The sequence below is a fragment of the Microtus oregoni genome, unplaced genomic scaffold (assembly GCF_018167655.1).
Source record: "Microtus oregoni isolate MIOR12 unplaced genomic scaffold, Mior012 000035F_ref0000213, whole genome shotgun sequence".
In the NCBI taxonomy this organism is placed as follows: Eukaryota; Metazoa; Chordata; class Mammalia; order Rodentia; family Cricetidae; genus Microtus; species Microtus oregoni.
Genome location: NW_024543094.1, coordinates 25,077,330 through 25,104,306, shown reverse-complemented (window position 1 = coordinate 25,104,306; position 26,977 = coordinate 25,077,330). Strand labels below are relative to the sequence as shown.

At 35.9% G+C, this 26,977-nt stretch overlaps 1 protein-coding gene across 1 annotated transcript in view; it reads right to left on the bottom strand.

The window, feature by feature from the left end:
* Window positions 1-26,977, bottom strand: part of Malrd1 (MAM and LDL receptor class A domain containing 1) — a 616,720-nt gene that overhangs the window by 392,253 nt on the left and 197,490 nt on the right. The window contains exons 19-20 of the mRNA XM_041630809.1: window positions 10,990-11,166; window positions 7,233-7,395 (exon numbers count right to left, since the gene is read on the bottom strand). Of these exons, the coding sequence (XP_041486743.1) occupies window positions 7,233-7,395; window positions 10,990-11,166 (340 nt within the window). The remainder of the gene's footprint in view (window positions 1-7,232; window positions 7,396-10,989; window positions 11,167-26,977) is intronic.

Genomic DNA, 26,977 nt, shown 5'->3' with positions numbered 1-26,977 from the left:
GACCTGTTCTGAAAAAAATGTATCTACTGTAGGTCCACTGTGTGTGTAGGGTGTCATGGACGGTGCGTGCCCCTTGCTATCTTTTGCCTAAATGCACTAGAGGACACTGCAGGTAACAAAGTATGCTTTGTTGTGTGTCTACCTTTAATAACTCATAGCTTTCATTGATAACAAAAATTGATACATAATTTTTCCTTTATTGGTATATAATAAAGTTACAAAACAATTGTCTTAAATTTTGTGGTTCCATACATGCATCTAACGTACTTTGCCGCAAACATCTCTTGTCCCTTCTTAACAGATAGTCCTTATTTTCTTTTTGGTTTTATATGAATAAATATTTATTCATATCAGCAAGAAAACAATAACTGCTCAACCTTTTGAGTCTGGCTTGCCTTATTTAATATGACAATCTCTGGTTACAACAATTTTTATGCAAAAGACATGACTTCATTCTTTGCTCTAGCCAAAAAAAAAATGTATACCACATTTTCTTTAGGCCATCATCTGTTGATGGGCATTTAAGATTATTCTGTGTCCTAGACTTTAGGCATGGACTTGTGATACACATGAATGTGCACATATCTCGGAGGTATGCTGGTTTGGCTTTCAGTTATATGTTTTCTCTATAAGAGTTGTCATGGTTATGGTGTCTCTTCACAGCAATGAAAACCATAGGACAAGAATGTAACCTCAGGACAGTCGAACAGAAAGGCATTTATTCCCTACTGTTTTAAAAGTGTAGCTTGACTTCTCATTCAGTCCTTCAGTAATTAGCAGGAATGCTACTTGCCAACAAGTATCAAACAGTTCAAAAATCACTACGGTCAATTCACACTTGGAATATTTATACCTTTTTTTGCTGTAATACTATTTCTAAAGACTGATATTTTACCATTCTTCTAAATGTTGATAAAAATGCTTCAAAATCTATACTTAAGTATAATCTGATATATATGTGGATATACATGTGTGCATGTGTTTCATCTATTTTAATGTATATATCTGCAAAATTATAAATAGCAATATTTTACATACACATAAACTATATTAATATGTATGAAAATACATACTTTTATTTTAAAGTCCTTGACAATTTCAGAAATTTCTCTATGGTTTCTGGAGCATATTTAAAAATCACCAACCTGGAAAGCATAGTTATTTTTGCTTTTATCAAACATCATTCTCTATAACGAAGCATGAAGAACTTAATTTTACCTATGACCATGAGCCCATGCTCATGAAAAGTTTCATAAAAAATTCTAAATAAAATTTCTATTCATTTTGTTTAGTTTATTCAAGCATGTGACGTGCATTTAATAAGGCAAAGCAGATTTGGAAAGAATACTATATGATATAAAAATGAGTATAATACCTCCAGTGCTTAGCCATGAACTGACATATATAATATATACACACACAATATATATGTTATATATATGTTATATAATATATATGTTATATATTATATAATATATAACATATATATTATGTATAATATATAACATATATGTGTTATTTTATATATGTATATATATATTACAGTAACACCCCCTGAGCTAACAGACTGACTGACTACGTTGATTGTGTGGGTCCGAGAGCAGGGTTCTGAGATCAGAGGAAATCACAAGCTGGGAGAAATCATTCCACACTGCCTTCAAATCCACAGCATTCCAAGCATGTTCACACTCCATGGAATGAGGTGACAGTCAAGTCCTGCATAGGCGCAGTGTCATGCTCCACTATTAAACTAATAGTAATTTCTAAACAAATTCATCTGATGATAAAGGTTCCAGACAAAGTCCCTGGTAGTTTCTAAAGAATTAAATGTACAGATTCATGCCATATTGCCTGTCGCCACTCCCTCCTCTTCCCCATGTCCCTCTCCTATTCTTCTTCTGCCTTTGCTTTCCCTTGTTCTTGCTGTTCTCCTCCTCTTCCTCCTCCTCCTCACCACATTATTTCACCCTTTCAAAAATAAGAAGATAACTTTTCTTCCCAATGTTCTCTTTTTTCATACTTTAAGAGGAAAATGAGATTTTACCTAACCCCAATTTAAAGAAAATAGGCAAATTTCAGGTGATTTAAGTCAATTTTTCATTTCATTACTTTGTTGAATTATAGCTAAAATAGTCCTTTCTTTCTACCTTGTGCAGTCTTGGGAGGCATCTTGCCAGCTGTTAAGCTGTATGCAGGATGAGTGCCCTCATCAACTTCCTGTTTTTTATGCTTAGTCTTAAAAAAGCAATGACTGTCAAATGCATTCGAAACAAATGAACTAGTTGTATCAAATGGTGACATGCTACTGAAAACAAATGAAAAATAAGACTGCACCTGTAATTTTACATCACAGAATTCATTTCAGATGTACAAACTGTCTGTATATTTTTAAAAAGCAAAATTCACTTTGAAATATCAATCTATTAAGCTTGTCATTTTATTTTCATGTTGAAAAGCACTCACTTCTAGACCTTGTCTAGGATTCCAATACATGGTGAAAATTCCCTATATATTCCTCTCCTAGCATGAATTATCAAGACTTTTTATTGCCTCATTAAGTGTTTAAAGTGGAAGAATATTTTGAAATATATGAGCATGTCTTTTTCTTCTTGCACTTGGCTTAAAATTATCTTTTCTGCACTGAGCCAGAAGTGATCTTTGCCTTGGGTAGAGTTTAGGGAGCGGGTTGTAAGGGAGGATAATTGGCACAATTTATTTAAATTCTCAATACAGGTCTTGAAAATTCTTTAGAGATGATGGCTTTGAAAACTGCCTTTGTGTTTCTAGAGTCACATGCTATAGGAAGGAGGGAAAGGGGCACATTTTCTGAATGGGCAAAGCTTCCCTTCAATTAAAACAAAATTTGAAAATCAGAGCTTGAAGCTTACTATGTATGCAGCATAGAATGGGGGAGACAGCCTCCCTTGGCTGAGGATGGAGCCTGAAGAAAAGCAGAGATGTATGCAGGAGTGTTGTGGGCTTGAGGCCATTGTCTTCTTCAAGGCTCATTATCATGTGGGTATAGAAATTTAACCGCATCTGTTAAGTGTTCTTATTTTAAATGAATTTAATTTTGTGCTTTATCTCCTTGTGGAGACTTACTGCGGGCCAGACAGTCGAAAAACAATGCAACAGATTGGGAAATGTAGTCCCTGGGATTCCTCCAGGATTTTCTAGCTTATTGGAAGTGGGAGGGTAAGGATAGACAGAAACCAGCTGATGCCTTATAGAATATATTGACGTATTTCATGTACACTGTACTCCCAGGGACAACTCTAATCTAGTCCTTATTTTACTTTGTAGAAATTTACTTTCATAACTTCACAGCGTCTCTTTACACATACAAGAGAAGTTTCTAGGATATTCCACTGACTTTTAAGTCAGAAGCAACCCAGCACCATTTAGTATATGGACATTCCAATTCATTGCTTGCTAACTAATGAAAGTGATTAAGACAACACATTATTGTTGAGTGCCACTCTGTAAACTACGGGCAGCTATGGTGTTATCATTTAAGTCAAATGAAGGCAAACAAATCATTTACTGGAAGAAAAACCATGAAAGAGCTCAGGAAACAAAGGAAAACTTTAACCCAAAGAAAATGTCAAGATGCTAACTTGGTGACTTCCCTTGAATCTAAAAGCACTTTGATCAATATGATCAGGGAGGAGGAATGTTTTCTTGAAGCAGCAGTCATAGATGCTAAGGGATCTTTCCGCCTTAACTGTAGAAACTGAAACATAAACACGGTTCCCACTATTGAGTTCTGCAAGAGTTCTCTGAAATCAGACTGAGAAAAGGAAGAAGAGGGAGCTTGCGAACTGTGAATACTAGACACACTTGTAGAGCATAAAAGAACACAGATGTTTTCTACTGGGCTCTAGAAAAAAAGACCAAAATAAATGATAAGAAGTAACAAATGACACAGCAAAAGGTCAACGAAAATAATGATTAAGATGAAATATAAAGAGGCAATGAATGAGAAAGCTTCATAGAAAACAAGAAAATGAAAGCTTAAAACAACACAGTATAATGGAAACTAGATATCAGGAAAGGGCCCATTAGGAGAGAAAAATATGCTCATCATTATTGGTGAATTTGAAAAATTTTATATGCTTCCTAAGTCAAATCGTTTACTCCTCTTCTGCTTTTTAAATTGTAAAGACTCTTTCTTCCGAGGTCAAATTAATATTTCAAATAGTATGATAGGTTCTGACTGCTATATAAAGGCCCAGATTTAAAGTAGCCAGAATAATTGTACACACATTGAATAACTATATAATTTAAAGGTGGGAAAAATCTGTTGTTTTTATTTTTTTACTAAGTACAGTATGTGAGGAATAGAACATTAGGGAAAGTCACATTTAACCATTTAAAATTAGAAAGTATACATTGATGGTGGATCCTCCTCCTGCTACTGACACCAAATATAATTTTAACTAAATCTCTATCATTCTATTTATCAATAAGACATGGGAGTCAAAGGCTAGGATGAAAAGTAAATGTCTTAAAAAATCACCATGGAGACATGTACTAGCATGTATGAATTTATCAGTTAAGAGTTAAAAGTTCCATGTCAGAGTCTGGTTTAGTTCTCTAGTTAACTTTTAACTTTTTACACCTTAACATTACTAGATACCCAAAGGGTCATCATATGTGAAAAATCCCTAATATTTAAAGAGATACACAAACAGGAAAGAAACAAAAAGACGCCTGATAATATAGGAAGTGCAGGCTTAGCCAGAGATAGAAGTCTCAGTGTTAAGAGCCTAGATTTTGTATTTCTGTGGTAGATGAAGATGGAGCCCAGAAGAAGAATTATGTGGCACATCAGAGGGAATTCAGATGACAGTCTGGCAAAGGGCTGCAGTGACAGCTTTTCTAGAAAACAAAGGGGCTGGAAAGATGAGTTATATACTTAGAAAAGTAGATTAGCTAAAACACTCTAAGAAAGTAAAAGGTAAGGCAATTATTAATTTCAACGTAAATAAAAAATTCATAAATCATTTTGTATCCAGACATAGCTTGCAATCAAACACAATATTGCTGAACTATAATGATTAAATTCAATCACCAGATATGGGGTACACTCCTGTAATTCTAGAACTCAGGAATCAGAGGCAGGTGGATTTCTGTGACTTGTGATCAGCCTAGTCTTTACAGCAAATTTCAGAATGCCCCAAACTACAAGTGAGACCCTGTACCTCCCATATAAAACGAAACACATAAAAAACATATTCAAATGAAATCATACCAGGAAGATGGGGAAGAGAAGCAGGAGAATTGAGGAAACACAGTCTCCGTTTGTTAAGAAAAATTAATATTTTTAAAAATGAAGACATGATTATAGACTATGAAAACATACTATTTTACAAATATGAACTAACCAGTGGCTAATAAAAGCATAGATGAAAAATTATACTATATTAAAATAAATTAAGGTCTCTCCAACAAGTTGGGCTGGGGTTACTGTAAATGAGAAGTCTTTGCCATCATGGGACTGTCAACTTTCTTTCATAGTTCTTACTTTGTACATGTTGTCGCAGAGTTAAAATTAATTTGTAAAATGTAATATATAAAAGAAAAAGGAAGCCAAGAGACAGGATTATTGCTATACCAGTCAAAAAGTTTGCCTTCAAAGGTATGAAATAGTCATACAGTTCCAAAAATGAGAACTATTACAGTGAATAAATGATCTAAAGGTGAATACAATAAAGAAAAGGTTACATTGCTGTCTGGTTTACTCTTGCTCTGTCTGTCTGGGAGAGACTTCTTTCTGTTCATCACCAGCCAGTGCTGTTTCATTTGTCCTGCGTGCAGAAAGAGCTCACCCATATTTACTAATCCTTCTATTTCCACTTTGTCTGGAGTCAATGAGGTATGCTTGACATCTTTTTTTCACTGAGGTCTTCCCAATAAGAACTAGATTCACATTTTATTTCGTTTTCAATCCCCATTAAAATAATGTTTCTCAGACAGTATTCAACACACAGCTAACATCATTGTAGAAAAATTAATTAATTGGAAGTCCAAGAACTGGGTAGAGATTAATAAATTATGGAAAGTCCCTAAATTAAAATTCAAATTAAGTTGTAGATAATATTTAATCACACGATTTACCAAATACTGGATAAAATATGTTTATAGGTCTATGAAGAAAGTCTGGAAATTTGCCTGTGTTCATATGTATATGAAACACACAAAGAATGAGAAAGAGGAGATAAATAGAAATTGGGTTAAAATGAAATTATTTGAAAAAGAAAATGCAGATAGATGTAGAAAGAAATGGATGAATACAAGAACAGTGGAAGACATTCAAAGAGAAGAACAATGAGTAGATTTTATTTTATGTGTGCACATGTGTGTCTTATGTATGTGTATGTTCAAGTACATGTACATTTTGTATTTGAACAGGCGCATGTGTGAGGTTATACATGCGCCTGTGTGCAGAAGTGTGTTGAACCCAGAGGTCAACTCTGTTTCCTTTCTCAGGACATCATCTACCTTATTTTTGAGACGAATCTTCTCTAGCCTGAACTTCCTAAGTAGGCCTGTCAGGTTGGCCAGGGAGTCACAAAATTCTACCTGTCTCTCCTTCCTCAGCACTCTTACTGAGTGAGATGTCTCATCAGCCTCAATACTTTAAAAAATTAGCAGTAGTTTTCATAATGTAAGTGTTTGACTAGAATATTTAAGACCACAGGCAGAGACAAAATCAAACAGATAAGCAAACAAATAAAAAAGGTTAAAAAAATCTTGCTTCTCACAGAGAAGGGAAATTAAAATATTACATAATTTTACTTTAATGTTTGCTTGTGACCAGATTCTATGGAGATCTCAGAATCACTCTTTGCTTTTAACTGTGTGCATTTGTGTGTGTGTCCGTGATTCTATGTGTGCGAATGTGCATGTCTGCACATAGATGCTTGCATAAAACGGTGTATCTTTGGAAGTCAGAGCACACACAGCTTGTGGGAACTGGTCTTTCCACCATTTGTGTTCTGGAGACTGAACCCAGGCCCTCATGATTAGTGTTTACCCACTGAGGCATCTTGCCAGTCCCATTTGCTTTTTTAAGGTTTTTTTTTTTCTCCCTAGTGCAGTGTGAAAGAATATATGCAAACCTCTTGTTCTTCAACAATACATTAATCTCTACAATTATACTGACCTAGGATAAGATGGGTCCCAGCAATATTTCCTAGGAAATGCTTTGAGAATATGCAGGCACTTACTTTGTGTGATCTACTGATGGTCTGTGGTTTTCCTCCCCGTGGTGAATGCTGATCCCATTACTGAGTCCCCACCTGAATGTATTTGCGTCATGGGGTGAATTTGCAGGCTCTGGCTGGTACCATTTACATAGGTTTCTCTCTTCAAATGTACAAACCTCCAGAACTTGAATGAAAGAGAATAAAGACAAGAGCTAATCAAAATGAACATGTCAGGAAGGGTTAATTTAAACTCTGCAGCACTTTTTTCTTTTCTTTTTCCTGTCTTAGGTTTCTTTTCTGTTTGTTTGTTTTTTGTTTATATTTTAAAAATATATTTTCAGCCGGGCGGTGGTGGCAGGTGGATCTCTGTGAGTTCAAGACCAGCCTGGTCTACAGAGCTAGTTCCAGGACAGGCTCCAAAGCCACAGAGAAACCCTGTCTCGAAAAAAACAAATATGTGTGTGTGTATATATATATATATATATATATATATATATATATATATATTCTCATTTTACATACCAATCCCAATTCTCACTCCCTCTCCTCCTCCCATTCACTCCTCAGGGATAGTAAAGCTTTTCATGGGAAGTCAACAAAGCCCAGGACATTGCTTTGAGGCAAGACCAAGGCCCTCCCCACTTTACCTAGGCTGAGCAAGGTATCCCTTCAAAGAGAATGTGTTTCTAAAAGCCAGTACAAGCAGTAGGGATAAATTCTGGTCTCACTGACAACAACCCCATAGTCTGTCCCTGCCCTACAACTGTCACCCACACTCAGAGGACCAAATCATACCGCAAAGTGTGTGTATGTGTGTTTTTGTGTGTGTGTATATCTGTGTTTGTGTTTGTGTATGTGTATGTGTGTGTGTGTCTGTATGTATCTGTGTGTATGTCTGTGTGTTCCTGTGGTGCATGTCAAGATCACACTCGGATGTTGCTTCTCAGGAGCTGACTTTCTTACTTTTTTGAGGCAGGATCTTGCATTTGTTCTGCCATTTATCAGTTAGGTAAGGACAGCTGGCCAGCATGCTTCAGTGAATCTTAACTTTCCTATCTCTGGATCTCTGGGCTTACAAGGCTAAACTGTCACACCTGGATTTTCTGTGGGATTTGGACAGCAAAAAACAGGCTCTCGTGCTTTCTCAGCAAGCACTTTACCAACTTAACCATCTTCCGAGTTTCCATATTGTAACTTTTAAGCACTACTTAAATATTTAGGCCAATGTTTTATATAATCACAAGAAAAGTCTTTAAAAATACACCCACTGAAACAGTCTACGTAAGCTAATAGGAACTCACCAACTCCAACTGGACTGGGAAGAAACACACATAGAACCAAACCAGTTCCTCTGAATGTGGTTGACAGTTGCAAGGCTGGGGCAGACTGAGGGACCACTGGCAGTGGCACCAGGATTTATCCCTACTGCTTGTACTGGATTTGTGGGAACCTATTCTTTTTGGATGGATACCTTGCTCAGCCAAGATATAGTAGGGAGGGCCTTGCACCTTCCACAAAGCAATGTGCCTTACCCTCTTTGAGGATTGGATGGGGGTGGGGTAGGAGGGTATGTGGAAAGAATGGGAGGAGTGGAGGGAGTGGGAACTTGGATTGGTATGTATGATGAAAACAGATAGTTTGTTTTCTTTCTTAAAAAAGTAGATAAAAAAATTGAGGTTCATTTTGATTTGACTCTCCATAGAAAGTAAAATATGGGAATGAATGCATATATTAGCAGTGTGCTCTCTCTATGAGGTGAGATGTTAATTAGTTCCTACAGCATCTGTTTCTCATCTCTTCCCAGCTGGCATTTTTTGCTGCCTGTTTGACCTTCAAGCTCTGACCTGATGGCTCTTCTTTGTCCATGGCAATATTCTGCTTGACTTTGGCTTAGTCCCTGAAGATGTCAGCACAAATTTAAAAGCATTTGATTTCAAAGTATTGAAATTTACAACATTTATGTAGATCTTACTACCTTTAAAGTTTTTAAGATTCTTGTAATGATTTATTATGATATAAAAAATTAGAATGTGATTGATTTTCATGTGAAATTTCTTTTTAAATTCTCTCTCTCCCTCCTTTTTCTTTTCATTCTTTTGCCGAATGTGTCCATGTATCCATCTATGTTAAAATACTATTGCTTGAGTAAAATTAAAACGACTTCAATGAATTCTTATGTGTGTTACAGAAAACATGACATTGACTCATTTTCTGAATGCATTAACAATCCTGGCATGCCACAGTTGAAAACTTTAAATATATGTTTATATATTTATCATTATGATGGTAAGTATAAAATATCCCTCTTCAAAATGTGCAGTGATTCATGGCATTTGAGTGCTAAACTCTGATATTAATATATGTTGTGTATATTTATCTTGTGAAGAGGTTTAGTACTCAATAACTGTTCTTTACATTGTCAAAATAATAATAACTGTTCAGTTGTAAAATTATTCACATAAAATATCAACCAGCAAAGATGGGATGTAAAGATATGCTATATTACATGACACCTACAGTCAATAATAATATATAACAGAATGAAAACATTTAAATGCCAGGTGTCATGATAAGTGTTCATAACACAACTTTTAAAAACATATTAGAAATTCTGAACCTGTAAGTTATAAATAAGTTTATTATGATACTTCATCTTACAGATATAAACAATGAAGTTCATACAGTGTATTTGAAAATCTAATGTATCCAAATCAAAAGGACCCTATGATATAAAAAATGAGTAAATGTCTGTTTATTATTATTATTAAATAATCTGTAAGCTGTCATGTGCTAATAAATGACAATACTAAAATAGCAAAGTTGAAAACTATAGCCTGTATTTCTAAAAAAGCATCCATTTTGCTAGGTTAGGTTTTCTGTAGACCTTTCGATCTGTTACTGCTTACACATACTTTGTGGCTTCCCATGAGAAAGCCTGAATACCACATCTTCCATCTAATTATCTTCCATTTGTGACGCATAATATAAATAAATCCCAGGACTCCTGGAAGGAGTTAGAGCCATCTTATTTACAGAGTGCATCAGTTTTGAATTTATGACTCATTTTAGTGTATATTTTTGTATAGTTCCAGAATAAGAATGAATTTTTTTTCTGAGTTAAGTGAAAAGCTTTTACTAGACTTCTTCAAGCCTAAGCTTCCTGACACACTGGTGAAGACAGATGAGGTACACCATGCTTTGTGCTACTTGTATGTTTGTAATTCTTAATATTATGAATACTTGATCAATCAATACTGTAGTGTTTTAAATTTACATACCAGTCACCTAAAGCACAGAAGGAAAAGATACCACGAAGTATTTGTTCTGTCTGACTTTGCGTTTTACCTCCCAGACATGCTTCTTCCATTTGCATCTTTGATGGCAAAGTTCAATATTAAATTGAATACTTTCTCACTGATCCATTTAAGAGGTATGAATTGTCAGGTAATAAATGAGAACCATATTTTATCAAGACATAGGAACACATCTCACATGTACTAAATTTACTCTTCTTATGAACTTTATGAACTCAATGTATTTTTACAGTATTCTTTGTGTGTATGTGTGTATGTGTATGTGTGTGTGCACGCGTGAGTGCACTTGCCTAGGGAAAAGTTACAAATAGTTAATCTACTTCAAGTATATTATATTGTTCCATTCCTAAATACTTCTCACTTAAGTATATAGGAATAGCTGGGCGATGGGTAGAGGCAGAAGAGGTACAATTCCTTCAAACAGTTTTATGGCTAAAACATGCAGGAATTAGAAATTCACCTACCACAAGAAGATTCATCTGACTTGTCAGGGCAGTCATTTCTGAAGTCACATTGCTGAATTTTTCCAACACAGTGGCCGTTAGACCTACAGACAAATTCATCATCTGTACAGTTGTGTGGAGGCACGGTCACTGGAACTGAAGGCTCTGGTGGATTTGGAATGTCCATCGGCAAATTACCTTGAAGAGAAATGACACAGAGACATCAAATTTTGTGTCTTGTAGTTTTCTTAAATGTTTTTCAAAATTGAAATTTCTAATTGCACTATGCAATTTTATGAGGGAACAATTAAAGGGCTAGTGAGAAACCTGGCACTGGGAAAATTCCCAGGAATCCTCAAGGATGACCCCAGCCACTGGCTCTGGCTCTAGATGGTAGCACCCACCACTGTCTTGGTTTCTACTCATTTTCCAAGTGTTTTTCATGGAATTTCCTTTTATTTGAATTTGAGTCAACCTTCACTGTCATCTATCAAATCTTTCACCTACTTTTATGATTAAAAAATATTCAAGTTTTCTGCCTTTGTTAAGACAAGTCCCAATTTAAATGCTGAAATGGTTTTAACACAGTAATAAACACTACCAAATATCCAAATTAGGTGCAGAAGGAGAGAGAGCACGAGCAAGGAACTCAGGACCGCGCGGGGTGCACCCACACACTGAGACAATGGGGATGTTCTTTCGGGGACTCACAAGGCCAGCTGGCCTGGGTCTGAAAAAGCCTGGGATAAAACCAGACTCGCTGAACATAGCGGACAATGAGGACTACTGAGAAGTCAAGGACAATGGCACTGGGTTTTGATCCTACTGCACGTACTGGCTTTGTGGGAGCCTAGGCAGTTTGGATGCTCACCTTACTAGACCTGGAAGGAGGTGGGAGGTCCTTGGACTTCCCACAGGGCAGGGAACCCTGACTGCTCTTTGGGATGATGAGGGAAGTGGAGTTGAACGGGGGAGGGGGAGGGAAATGGGAGGCAGTGGCGGGGAGGAGGCAGAAATCTTTAATAAATAAATAAATAAATAATTTAAAAAAATATCTCTTTCCTTTCTCTCCTCCTCTGCCCTCCCCCTTTTTGAGCATCCCATTCAAATGTAGATGAACCCAATATCATTCTAAAATTTGAGAAAAAATAAACAATAAAATGATTTAGTGTTTGAAATGTTGATAATTTTAAAGGAATTAAAAGACAGTTTGAATAAAAAAGAACAGCCACTAAGCTTAATGGAAAATTACTTCAAGGTAAAGTTAATCATGATAGCTACAGCATTACCCCCTACTCCCAAATTATCTCCAGTCTTGGTTTCTGTTACCTCCAGGTAACTGCAGTCTGAAAACACTGGATAAAATAATTCCAGAAACAATCTGTAAGTTTTAAATTGTATGTGACTCTGAGAAGCATAATGAAATCAATCATGCATCATTTTGTTTTTCTTGCTTAGGATATGAATCACTCTTTTTCTTGCTTATCCACACCATACAACCTACTGCCCATTAGTCATGCTACTAGCCAGCTCAGTTATCAAACTGACTGTCCCAGTAGTGTTTGTGTTCAAGTTCTCCTTCATGTACTAATGATATGCCCAAAGCACAAGAATAAGACACTGGCAATTCAGCTGTGCCAAGGTATACATGCAGAGCTATCCTTCAAAGTGAAAATGTCCAGTTTACTGACCTGATAGTGAATTTAAAAATGCATGCTTAAATTGCTAATATCTATGCTGAGAACAGATTTTCCACTTTTGGAGTTATAATAAAGAAAGACAAAAACCTGCTTAATTTTTGCTATCACATCTAAAATTGAAAAGGTAATGATGGGAGTAAATGATAATTGTTCAGTTAATATGGAAATGGTACCAAATTTGAAAGAAGAAATTAACAGAAAATGTGTCCCCACTGAAAACAGTTATGCTACCAAGCAAGAAGTCTGACAAAAGGATTCTCCAAGGATAAAGGAAACAAGCCTTTTTTGTAAGAAAGAAATGTTTGCACAGATTCATGGATAGGTGTGGACTGAAACCACATAACCACTCGAGAGGCTATGCTTGCCAACAGAGAAGCTGCTGGAGCATTTGTGACTGAGTTAATGAAGTTGACTATAGAGAAAGAATAAACCCAAAGCAGTTTCTCTTCTTTGAGAAAACATGTTTTTTAAGAAGCTTTCTAGTAGGTCTATGCCTAGGAGAGTGCAAAGGGGAACTATTTAGACATGAAGCACAGGAGAAATGTCTTGCTATAATATGGCAACAGTACAGGATGCATAGCTAAATCAGAAAGAGTGTGGAGTGAAGAACTCCACATGTTCTCAAACAAAAATGAGAATTATCTGCCAAGATTCCGACTACAGTATTAGAAACCATGGGTGACAGCCATTTCCCTTATGGAAAGGTTCCACTAAAGTTCTATTTCCAAAGTGGAATGCTATTTGAAAGAAGAGGGAATGGAATTGAGAAGTGTATTAGATAACGTATCTGGCCATCCAGAACCTATTGGCCATGAAATAAAAATGAACCAAAAGCTGATCATTCCAACCACAAGCAAGTGTGACAGGATTATTTCATAGAGCTGAAAAAGCAGACAGATTAAGTGAAGAATACAAAGCATCTGTAGCATCGTACACAGATGAAAACTAAGACCCTCTGCATCACTTAGATGAGTTAAAGAGAAAAAGGTGGGGCTAGTAAGATTGTTTTTGGGTAATGTGCTTACACAGGCATGAAGATCAGAGTTCAATCCTCAGAACCTTCATTTGAAAGAGCCTGCCATGGCAGTATGTGCCTCGGATTCCAGAATTGGATAGGTAGAGACAGGCAGATTCCTTCCCTAGTGACCACCAGTCAGCCAGTCTAGTTGTAGTGGTGAAGTATAGGTTCAGCAATAGACCCTGTCTCCAAAGATAAAGTAGTGGGTGACTGGGGAAAACACATGACACTGATCTCTAAGCTCCATGTGCATAGGTACACACACGTGTATACATATACAATCAAACTAGTGTGCACAAATGAAAAACAATAACTTCTGATAGCACTGCTCTTCCAAAGAATGTGGGAAGCAAACAAACAAAAAAGAAAGAAAATTCTTCATCTATATAGATTTGAGCCATCAATCATCTGAGCTTGACATACAATAGATATCAGCTAAGGCTCGGTGATCCTGGTTTCCTGGAAACAGAAGAAGCACCAGCAGATGAGAGTGCCCTAGTGTTCACATCTTTCACATCTCATATCCATCATGCCATCATATCGTCACCTGAGGAGGGTTAGTGCTGTATCATAGGTGTTTTGAAGGAGAAAAGAAAGCAAACATTTTCATATAACCAGGTAAAAGAGTGCTAATTTTTTCTATTTTAAGTTACTCATTTCTTCACATGCCCAATTTATAAATTAAAATTCATCATAGATACAAGTAATATTATACAAAATAAGCAGGATATATATATATATATATATCACAACAATAGAAAGAAACTATTAGTTTGGTAGAGATCATAGGAGTATTTGGGGGATGGAGGTTTGGAGGGAGGAAGAGGAAGGGGTAAATTATGTAATTATATCATAATCTTAAAAAAATAAAGTAATTAAAATGTATATAGCATTCACAAAAGATCATGGAGACCTACATTGCCTGTATTCACATTTATGTCAACATTCCTATCTGTCTATATGTCCTGGCTTGTTTCTCTACTATTATAAACACCATGATCAAAAGGAACTTGGGCAGGAAGGAGTTTATTGGTTACAGGTTACAGCGCATCATCGTGGAAAGCCAAAGCAGGGATCTGGAACCAGCTACTAAAACAGAGACTATGGATGGATGATATTTACTGACTTGCTTCTTCTGGCTTGCTCAGTTACATTCTCTGTTGAATTCAAAACTACCAATCCATGGGTGGCACCATTCACAGACCCTCTCATCAATCAGCAATTGAGAAAATCTTCCATAGGCATGCCCACTAGCCAGTCTGGGTAAGGCAATTTCTCCATAGAAGTTCCCACTTCCCAAGTTATTGCAGTTTGTGTCTAGTTGACAAAAATTAACCAGCACACTTTATGCAATTATCCATCTCTCTATGTGATTAAGTAACTTCCAAGGTTTGGGGTGTTTACTGAGACCCTGAAACACATTACTTGTGAATATGGAAAGATTGCTATTGTGTATGAAGTAATTTACCAAATATTACAAAACATTTTATGCACAGATTGCTTTCATATGTTTCACTGGAATATAAAGGAAAATTCCTTTGTAGATCATCTTCTTAAAGGGCTTAAAACTAACTCCAACCAGAAATGAATTTAACCATGAAATAGGTTGTGAACTTCCTGAAATGGTTCATTCCTGCACTTTTGTTGAAAACACATGATACAATTAAAATTCATGAAGGAAGAGATATTGAAAATTCTCAGCTGTATATTCTGTTTCAAGATTGTCATCCATAAGGTAACAAATATAATCAGGCTCATATCAGCTTTTGCATTTATTTAAATGAGGATGTGATCGCATGATCCTGTTCTCTAGTCCATGACAGTCCCTATGCTAGAAAATATGGCTTTAGTTCAGGGCTTGGGCTGTGGAGCTGATTACACAAAGATCCATATCATTTGCACTGAGGAATGTGCTGTAAGCTCTACTCTGGGTATGCATTTGGGAATATGTTAATTTCAAGGGAGACCCTTAATTTGTGTTCCAAGCTCAGGATATTCTAGAAGAATAAAAGCTTACATGGCAGTGGTTCATAAACTCTTTCTTTTTCTTGGCATTGCTTTGCATTATACATATTTATAAGAAATTCTATTATCTTGAATTCATATATTTGTAGTTAAGTTTGAACTCTTACAATATATTCTTGACTACTACTTTAGTATTTGCTATACAACATACATTTAACCACTGCTTTCGATTTATTAATTTTTGTATTGTTTTCAGATTCTGGAAATGAGTATTTCATGGCAGGAGAGCAGCCAAGTGGACTTTGTACAAGTTCAGAAATTTAGTCACTCCAGACATAAAAGACTGTATTGTAGTTGCTTCAACATTAATGATATTCTCATTTTTTCTTATTTTCAAAATTATTTTTAATAATGAATCATTTAAACATTAATATATATTAATAAAATATTATAAAATAGGCCTCACTCCACAAACAACACTAAAGGAATTATTACTAACTAATAGCTTCAGATCATCATGCTCAGAGAAAAGGAGGAAGAGAGGGAGGGAAAGAGAAGGAAAAGTCAGGGAGGAGAGACACAGGAAACCCATATCTATTTTTATAGCTACTCCTTTCCAAATGCCACCAGCAAAACCACACATTCACATATAAAACTGTACTAATTTATGATGCCATGTGTATTTTTATAAGTTGAGGTATGCAGTTTTTGCCTCTTAGTTACTACCTTCTGAGCTTAATATAATGTCCTTGAGTCTCATCTTCTGTCTGGGGAATGTTGTTTGAAAACAGTATCACCGTCTCAAGGCTTACACAACAACTTTATAACTGTCAGTTTAGAAGAAGGGGAAACTCAAGATCAGGCTGTCAATAGATTGGGATCTAAAAAGAGCTACTTCCTGGTGCACACATGGACACTTTTCCTTGTGTCCTGAATTGATGAAAAGATCAAGTCAACTCCCTTTTTTCTTTCATAGGGGAGCTGTGCATTCTTGTGAATATTTAAGTCCTAATTATCTCTCAAAGCTCCATATTTTTGTACCGTCACTCTTAAAGATTGTTAAGACTTCAGTATGAAGCAGGCTCACATGTCTGAATTTTCATGCCTTGGTTGACTGGCGATGCCATTTTGGAAGATTGTAGAACCCTTGAGAAGTGTGATGGGACTGAAAGAGCAGAATCAGTTAATGGTGGAAAGCCTTGTAAGGCATATGTACTTATTCTCCAGTAGAACTTTAATGCTTCCTGGCCAGTGTCAGGCAAGGAGCTGCTGCTACAAGCTCCTGATACCAGAGATGGACCTATTACAGCCACGATGTGTTGTCGAATCTGTGAACCCAAATAAACCCTCACCCTCACTCTCTATGGTTGTTCCTGTCGGGGTATTTCCATCACAGTGAAAGGTAATTTGTTTAGAAAACTAGTAATAATGTAGTAATAATCTTCATTTCACTTTTGCAGAGGTGAATATGAGTGTGTTGACTGGTGATGATTTAGGTCATGAAACTAGAAGAGGCAAAGAAGATGGAAAAAGATGTTCTAAGGTAGGTTTTGAATAGAAACAGAGTAATGGAACACACACATGAAGAAAAAGTGGAATGGGGCCACTGACAGAAGACATCTTGGTTCCTTCAGATTTTTATCAATTATTAATAAATCTCCCTCAATTATCCATGTATAATTCTTACATGCATATAGTATTTTGGTAAATATTAATATGTTTTATTAGTGAATCTATTTTTTATGAGAAAATCCAGATATCTACAAAATGGTCAAACTTTTTGACGTTCTTGCTTTGAGTGAGAAAATCCTTTCTAGTATGTGGTATCATTTGTATTTTCGAGATTCTAAACTCTGTGTAACATACATCAGTATTCTAATAGGCAATTCCTTAATGATGTATGATAAACATATTTTCATTTGCATATTTGTCCCATTTATAACCGTGAGGATAAATTTGTCCAGATCTCTTGATTATTTTAAAATTTTAATCATTTTATTAGCATATATTAATTATAAAAGTAGTATTCATTGTGACATTTTCATACAAATACATGTATTTCATCCATTGCCCTCTACATACTGACTAATTTCAAACCAGGGTTTCATTACCTAACTCTGAGATATGAAAGTTCCCTGGATGTTTTCAATAGCACTCTTTTATCACGATGGTCTTTTTCAAATGTTTTTCCCAACAATGACTTATTTTATTTTTCACTATTCAATATCTTTCAAAAACAAAAAGGTTGTAATTTTAATGAAATCCAGATAAGTAATGAATTATTTAATAGTTCATGTCTTTTGTTGCTGTAATTAAAATTATCTTTAAACCCAATGTCCTCCAGATTTTATGTCATTTTCTGTGTGTTTTATAGTTCATTGACCTTAATCCTTTTTGAGTTAGTTTTTTGTGAAGGACCTATGTGGAGAATTGGTGTTGGGTTTTGCATAGGCCTTTTGAAGAAAGAGGATCACTCCAGAATGTAATTTCAGGCTTAGAAAAAGTAGCAGGGAGAATAAGCCTTGATGGACTGACCACTCTTGGCTTTGCAAAAGCCTCCTTTACTGTTACCCTAATTATATCTCTAGCAAGTCAATTTCTATATTCTGAAACCTCTTATCTGGAGTTGTTCAAAGGCATCATTTGCCTAAGCAATTCTTAGCCATGAGACACCTGGTTTGCCAGGTTCACTTAAGACTAAGTTTTGCAAAGGTTTTTAAATTCCTCAGAAAGAACTCAAACTTAAAACAAAAGATAACAACCACTGACCTTAAACAAACAAACAAACAAACAAACAAAAAAAAAGATAGTTCAAATCCTAAGTGAATTGCATCTAATCAGATGCAATGGCTCTGTGGAATGTCTCACTACAGAGACTCAGTCTTTTGCCTGAGATTGCCACTGATTTTAAGCAACAGAATCTGTGTAAAAAGACACTTTTCTCCATAATATTTTCTTTATTTTTGGCTCTCTATTTTATATTGTTTATTCTTTATATGTTTGCTTTTTCACTGGTGCCAACTGGCCCTGAACACTGTTGTTTCATACTATATCTTCAAATTGGGCCATACCTACCCTCTGCTTCATTCTTTAGTCTCTTTATTATTATCATAGGCTTCTCATACCGATTACAACAATCTTGTCTTCCATCTTCTTTTATAAGGCTGTGAATCCCATCTGCAAGTCCTGCCTTATAATTTAATCTAATCTGAACTGTAGCCCCAATTCCCTTCTTTAAATATCATCAGACAGGGAATAAGGATTTCAGTCTATTAATTTGGAGTGGACACAAAGATTCATCTTATTGAAAACTTGTGGTTTAGTGTTTGGAACTATTATTGTTAAGAATTGGTACCAGTATAATAGATTTGTTTCTTTAAAGAAATAAACAGACACAATAGGAGAGCCTCAGTTGAAACAAAAATTGCAGAGGCAACATACAAATGGCTGTTTTCCAGCCCCACTGAGAAGCAGAGATTAGTTTGCTTTGATCTGATCTTCTTCCACACAGAAAGCCACAGGGAAACCAAACCACCTGCACATCTGTCATGTGGAAGATTTCCTAAATTGATGGCTCAGGCTCCAGATGGACTTGGTGTTCTAACTCCTTGCTCTGCAAATTCTTTGCAACAAATGTGATAAACTTCAGGCTACACTAATAAATTCTTTTTGATAAAACAGATTTTCTAGCTTGTTTTATGCTACCATTCTCTCCCCACAGCCATCCCCACATTGATCATTTAGTAGACAGAGTGGCTATCTTACCACCCCTAGTCCTTGATAAAGTTTACCTTGAAAAAGCTTTAGATCTAACTGTGACTTAATTTGAAGAGCTGTTATTTATGTCCCTTAGAGGTAACCATCTATATATTCTGCTTGTGACCTTTCATGTTAAGAAATGACTTCATTTAAAATTCTATAAGGTCACTGGAGCTTAAATTTAATCAATCTTCATACAATTGAGAATGTGGAACTACCAACACCTCCAGGGTCAGGGCACAGGTATTTCCTATGGCACTAAATACAACAACAGAATAGACTCCCATAAAAGAGCTCGATCTAGTATGATCAAAATAATAAAGTGCGTGTGTAAGCCCCGCTTAAGTGAAGAGGAGTTTCAGACATAGTTGCTGGCCAGGTGTGCTAGTTCATGCCTTTAACCCCAGCACTGGGGAAGCCAACACAGGCAGATTCAAGACTTTGATTCCAGCCTGGCCTACGTAGCAAGTCCTAGGCCAGTCAGAGCTACATAGTGAGACCCTATCTCAACAATGCCACCAAAACCTAACAAAATCCTACTGAAGTTATTGTTTGAAATTGATTCATAAAAATCACAATATAGCTCTTTGCTGCATATTATGTCATGCAGTTTATTTTCCTATGGTTGATAGAAAACATAGTCCTCCAAAGTATGTTTGCTTTTAACATGAATGAAATGAAATTTTCATATCTATAAGCATTCTGTTACATTGAAGTGAGTTTAGAAGTAGAAAGAAAGCTTGGGATTAAGGTTGTACAATTATTCCCTGGCACTTTCAAGACCAGAATAGAAGTCTTCAAATTAGGACACCCCATGAACCTCAACCTAGCCAAGTGCAGCCTCTCACAATGACCTTTCAGCAGGTCTTCCTGGAGCTCTCAGAGGACATGTATGATTCTGAGAAGAAATGAGGTCTCTCAGTGAAGTGAACTCTCCCCCAAATACAAACATCCGCTCCTGCCCCATGAATGCTTTTTCCCTCTAGCAATTTAAAAGGTTTTGTTTTAGTACTGCATATCTATTGTGCATCCACAAATTATATGACCATGAAGAGGGAAATAAGGTGAGGAGGGTGAAGCACTTATAGATGGAATTAGAGCGTTGAGCTAGCTCGTTCTCTTTTCAGAGTTGCTTTGACTGTCATTTTAACACACATTCATTGTACACATGAATGGGTTTCACTGTGACATTTCAGAACAGGTATTATTGTGAACAGGTTACACACAGCTTCTTTTCTACCCTCCTCACGTTCTGAAGCATGATTAATAAAAACTCAGAGAAAGAAACTGGGGTTCACCCTGAAGGTTAGAAAAGCAAAACAGCTAGTCACTGGTTCTTATCTAGACCACAGTCTGAAATGGTGTTCCTGCCTCCAGGAATCTCAGAATGAGACTGTGCTAGGGAGCTGTCTACTCCCATTTTATAATCCTCTATAGTTCTGGGATTAAAGGTGTTCACCACTACTGCCTGGTTTCTATGAATTTTCCCTGAAAACAAACATGTCTACTAGGATTAAAGGTTTATGTTATTAAACCTGGTCTATAAGGGTGGGCAATGCGACTTTTTTACTTTTCTTTTCCTCAGGAAAGTTTTATTTATTAAATTACAATAGAAATGCCACTACAACCTTTTGTCTCCTTCACAGTCCTTAAGGGCCTTCTAATTCTTTTTGTTTGTGGCTTCCACACATAATAGAAAACATGTAATACTTGACCTCTGTCTGTCTTATTTTTTTTTCAATATGATCTCATCCACCTCCATTTATTTTCCTTAAAATAATAGGATGTCCATCTCTTTTTTTACGGGGTATGATACTCCACTAGCAACACACTAATTTTCTTTATTCATGTGCTGGAGGGTATCTGGGCTAATTACTTACTGTGAATAATACCACAATAAACATGATTAACCATCTGAAAAAAGAAACAGCAGCTGAGAAAAGTTCCCCCTGAATTCTAGGCACCTTTACATCTATTTCATTATTTTTGTGAATGAGTATTGTGTTTGCATCATTTCCACCACACACTTTCCCCTCCCCGACTTCTACCCCTGCACTCCCTTTCAACCTCAATACCTCTTTTTAAAATGGTATTCTTTCATACACACACATGTGTGTGTATGAGAGTCTACTTAATATTGCTTATATGAACATGTACTTAAGGCTGACCTCTGGAATTGGATAATTTATCAGGGGCTCATCCCAAAAGAAGACCTAATATCTCTCTTAAATTGGGAGAGGGGCCTCATGCTCCAGACACCTTGGGATGTCACCTTGTGTTGTCATTATGAAGGTCTTGTTTAAATGACTACATTGTCAAGTATTCTGGCAGTTTTACTAAATGATAATTAGAATAGATGCATTGATATAAAAATGAATATTGAGTAAAATAGTTATTTGTGTAGAATTAAAACTAGTTGTTAGCATAAAACAAACTGTCATACACTCATACACATAAGGAATTAGAAAACGAAAAGGTCCAAATGATTTACAGAGCAAAGCAACAAAGATGTATATATATATATATATATATATATATATAGATAGATAGATAGATAGATATAGATATAGATAGATATAGATAGATATGTGTGTGTGTGTGTGTGTGTGTGTGTGTGTGTATACACACTCTCTCAGATAAATGAGAACCCTATGACAAAAAACTAATGAGAATGCTTGGAACTGAGAAAGTTGCCTTGTACTACTGCTGTCTTGGATGAGGTAGAGATAAGGAACAAGCAGAGAGGTGTGAGTTGCATTCTAAGTTGCAGTTGACAGAAATTGCCAATGGATAAGTATAAAGGGAACTCTACGTTATGGCTAAATTTCAGCCTGGGGTTGGTAGATAAAAATGGTGTTATAAAAAAAATAGCATGAAAATAATTGTTGGGGGAGACCGCCATTTGTATCTCGGCCGCCTGGCTAGCTTAGACCCAAAATAATCACACAGAAACTGTATTAATTAAATCACTGTTTGGCCCATTAGCTCTAACTTCTTATTTGCCAACTCCTATATCTTAATTTAACCCATCTCCATTAATCTGTGCATCACCACGAGGTCATGGCCTACCAGAAAAGTTTCAGCACTTCTATCTCCAGAAGCGGCTCCATGACTTCGCCCTGATTTCACTTTCTTCTTCCCACAGTATAGGCCAAGCCATGTTTTCTTTATTCATTAACCAATAAAATCAACACATAGACAAAAGGACCTACCATACCAATACATGAAGAAAGGCTAGATCTGAGACAAGATAAAAGAATGAATACCTGTCTAGAGGTTTCTATAAAAATTAATAGGTGAAGCCAGGCGGTGGTGGCACACGCCTTTAATCCCAGCACTCGGGTAGAAGAGGCAGGCGGATCTCTGTGAGTTTGAGGCCAGCCTGGTCTACAAGAGCTAGTTCCAGGACAGGAACCAAAAAAAGCTACAGAGAAACCCTGTCTCGAAAATACAAAAAAAAAAAAATAATAATAGGTGATACAGAAAGCATAAGTACTTTGGAAATTAGTTCAATAATTTGTATTTGCATTAATTTTAATTTTCATTCTACATTATTGTATCACTGAACAAAAATGATAGTTTAGTTAGTACTAAAAGCAAATTGATGGCTAAAAATGTAGCTACAGGTATTCATCCACCTTATCCAACATGATAACAGAAGAAAAACAGCTGAGAAGTATATAAACAGTATATTATTAAGTCTTATTTTTGTTTGTGTTTATTGAACAAAAACTGTAGGACATTCTTTTATGGAACATTCAGCTTCGAGGGGCTTTGTGGTTTGGACCAAAAGTCTCATTTGTTATGAAGCTAACACAGAGCCAAATAGTTCAGACAGGTTTTCAAGTTTCATATTTTTCATCCTAAACTTGAAGCAGAAAATTGGGACTAATGGTCTGTAACAGACACTTCCTATCTTTGCTTCTGCCTCCAGCAGCTCTACTCTGGCAACCTTGACACCATTAGCCACAGAATATTTTTAGCAGAATAACTGGAGAATCTAGAGTTTCGGTGGCGATTAACCCTACTTTTTTGTGTTCTTTTTCCTTCCTCAGTGTCCCCAAAGGCACAATGATTCTATCTCCAAACTGGGAAATCGTGTAGGAAAAACTCTGGCCATTAAAATCAGACAAATTTACACTGCAAGATCATTCCTGCCCTGAAGCTTTACTGTCATCTGGGTCATTTGTAATCTGTAAAATAATATTTTGCAGTTTGAAGTAGAACTCATTGCCTCTTCTTTTAGGGTTAGTGTATCTGATTATCAGTGTGCTAGTATTTTACATCATGGAGCTAAGATATACATCCATTTGGTAACTAGTCTCTTCATTTCTCAACATAAGGCTAGACAGTAAACTTACTAATTCTACTCAGCAGTTAACATCTAGCAACCTTGGATGAAGCAGAATTGTTCTCAACACTTAAAACATTATAGGAATGATCTGGGACTGTAGTTCAGTACTAGCATACTTGTCTAGCATGCTTTGGGCTCCCATCTCATCCCTAGCACTACAAAAAGGGATGCAAGATTATACTAAAACACACACACACACACACACACACACACACACACACACACACACACATATATATATATATATATATATATATATATATATATATACTGTATTATAAAGCCCATTTATAAGTTCCCTAGATTGGATTTATCCATTCTCTGCCCTTTCTAGTCCTAGAAGGTTGAGAATACTTCCTGCTACCATACTGCAAGGTTTAAATACATGGATGTCAGTAAATATACACATGTCATATCTTAATATGGGCTGCAATTTTGTTCTTTCCTGCATACTCTGATTTAACAACAGAAATTGCAGACAGGGATGTGGTCCTTCAACTCTGGTTCCTGCTTGTGGAGGCAGAATGTGTGGAAGTGGATTCACAGCTTAGGACTTGAGGGTATTTTGCAGAGTTCTGAATAGGAAATTGATTACCATTGCTATTTTTGTTCTAACTTAACTCACATGGTTGAGATGTAGAAGTATACTATGTGGTTATATGTAAATGAAAATAGTCTTTCAAGAAATTCATCTGATACACAATAGGAAATTTTTATGTGGAAGCATTTAATACTTAAGAAATAATAAGATAGAATATATATTCAAGATATCTAAAATACCTAAAAGTTTAAGATTGCTCTATCTAGCCATTCCTTCAGCAAATATTTATTATTATCTCCATATTCCACTACTTGGCTAGTTGCTAGAGACCAAACAGCCAACAAATAATATGACTGCTTTCTTCTAACTACAACTGCTATTGGGGAAAAGAGAAACTTTACTGTAAGGATAACATGTGTTGTGTAGAAAATAATTTTTCTAAATTTATGGGGAAAAGATAGAAAATGCCAAAAAGAATCTATGTGGGTGGTGTTCCAAGTACTTACTGAATAAGCAGATGTTGAGGAGAGAACAGGAAAAATCACCTGAGGGGAATAAATAGACACCCAGAGGAAGCACATGCTAAGAAGAGGAAAAGTGTTAAGTCCAGACTGAGATCTGAACTGTAGAGAGGATAAAAAAACATTAGGTAGGGGGCCTTTCTTTATAGTTGCAGAATATAAAGACTCACCAGAAAGGGAAGTCATGAAGTCTGAAGGATTCAGTCATTTATTCTCTCTCAGCTCTTAACTGAAGTTTGGTTTTACTTTGTTTAAGATAGGACTCTTAGGATTAAAAAATCAGGAAAGAGGATTGATTCATTTACTAAAATTATACAAGGCCCAAAAAATATCTTCATTGATTCTTTTTACAAAGATTAACATCAGATGTAAATAGCATGATATCAGATTCAAAAGTGAAACATCTATTAATTGAATCTTTGGCATTTAAAATGGCTAATTGAGGCTGGGCAGTGGTGGCATATGCCTTTGATACCAGCACTCAGGAAGCTGAGGCAGGTGGATATTTGTAATTTCAAGGTCACCCTGGTCTTCAAAGTGAGTTCTAGGACAGCCAGGACTGTTACAGAGAAACTCTATCTCCAAAAGTAAAAACAAAAATAAAAAAGTGCTAATTCATAATGCAAAAAGATGATTAGGTCTTTTACAGCAAGATCAGCACCAATAGTTGAAAGAATTAGAAGTACTATTGTTATTGTATCTCACACTTAAGATATTGCTTTGGTAGGAGAAGTAATTTCTAGAAATTTTAAGAAACATCAAAATTTTTGTTGTAAACCAGGTCATCTGAAAAGGGATTGGAGGCAAGATGTTCCTAAAAACAATGTTCTTCCTAGAAATGATTCAAACAGAGGGTCCCAGTCTTCTGCAGTATGCAGGTAATATGGCAAAGGCCAGCATTGAACTAATGAATATAGATCAACAAGGGACAGGCAAGGTAACCATTTGCCATGGGGAATGCACTGAGGGCCCTCCTGGAGGCTCTAATATCAAAGTTGGCCAGTCAGCATCAGAGAAACTCAACCACAGGGCAATTAAAAGACATAATACCTGTTGTTAATAACCACACAGCTCTGGCTATGACTAAGCAGAACAACTTCTATAGATACAACAAAAAGTTCAGGAGAGATATTGGATACTAGGGAAAAAAAAACTGCTGAATTTAATCAGGCGGTATACTTTAAAGATGTATTGACCTCAGAATGGAAACTAGGATATGTCTTACACTGGGGATGAGGTTTTGCTTTTGTTGCCACAGGAGAAGAAAATACTATCAAAATAGATAAAGATTAGATTAAAGCAGGAGAAAACTGTTGATTAGGAGAAGTGATAGTTCATCAAACCGCATGGCCAATTCAATAAATTAACTTATAAGACTAATAAATGTCTTTTATTTGATCAGAAAAAAAAAAAACTGCCAAAAAGGGAAACTTCCCAAAGTAAAGGTTAGGGCAGGGTTTTGTTTTTGTCTTTACAGGAGAAGAAAATATCCCACTAAAAAATATCTAAAGACAAATGGATAAATAAGACACCTGAAGAAAGATGAATAATCCAGAGCCAACCCTAAGAAAAAAGAGTAAATTGGCTTAATGCTTAATTTCCAAATACATACATACACAAACACACACACACACACACACACACACACACACACACACACACATATATATATATATATATATATATATATATATATATATATCCAAATGTTTGTTTCTGCTTTTCTCTAAGACATATAAGGCAAATGGTCTTTTTTTTTGGTCCCAACTCAATTAAAAATTAAGGTTTGCTTTGGAGTTGGAATGTGACTCGATTCTTCTCTAAACCCAAGCATGCTTGTTTGAGGAAAATCTAAGACCTCTGTTTCATTTCAGAAGAGTCACCTGGTATGGAACAGAAGAAAAAACAAAATGAAGGGACTATTCTATTGGCAACTCATAATCTGTTCGCTTTACTTTGACTTTTTAAAACTTTTATAAGATATAAATATTATCTCAAACTTTATAAAAATTATATATATTTAAACTTTCTGTCATGATATTAATGGTCATATAAGGTATTAACTAATTCTAGAAATAGACTTGATTTAGCTTCCTGTGTAGGATTTCAGGTGTCAATTCAAAACAGGTAATTAGAAATTAGGCTTGTGAA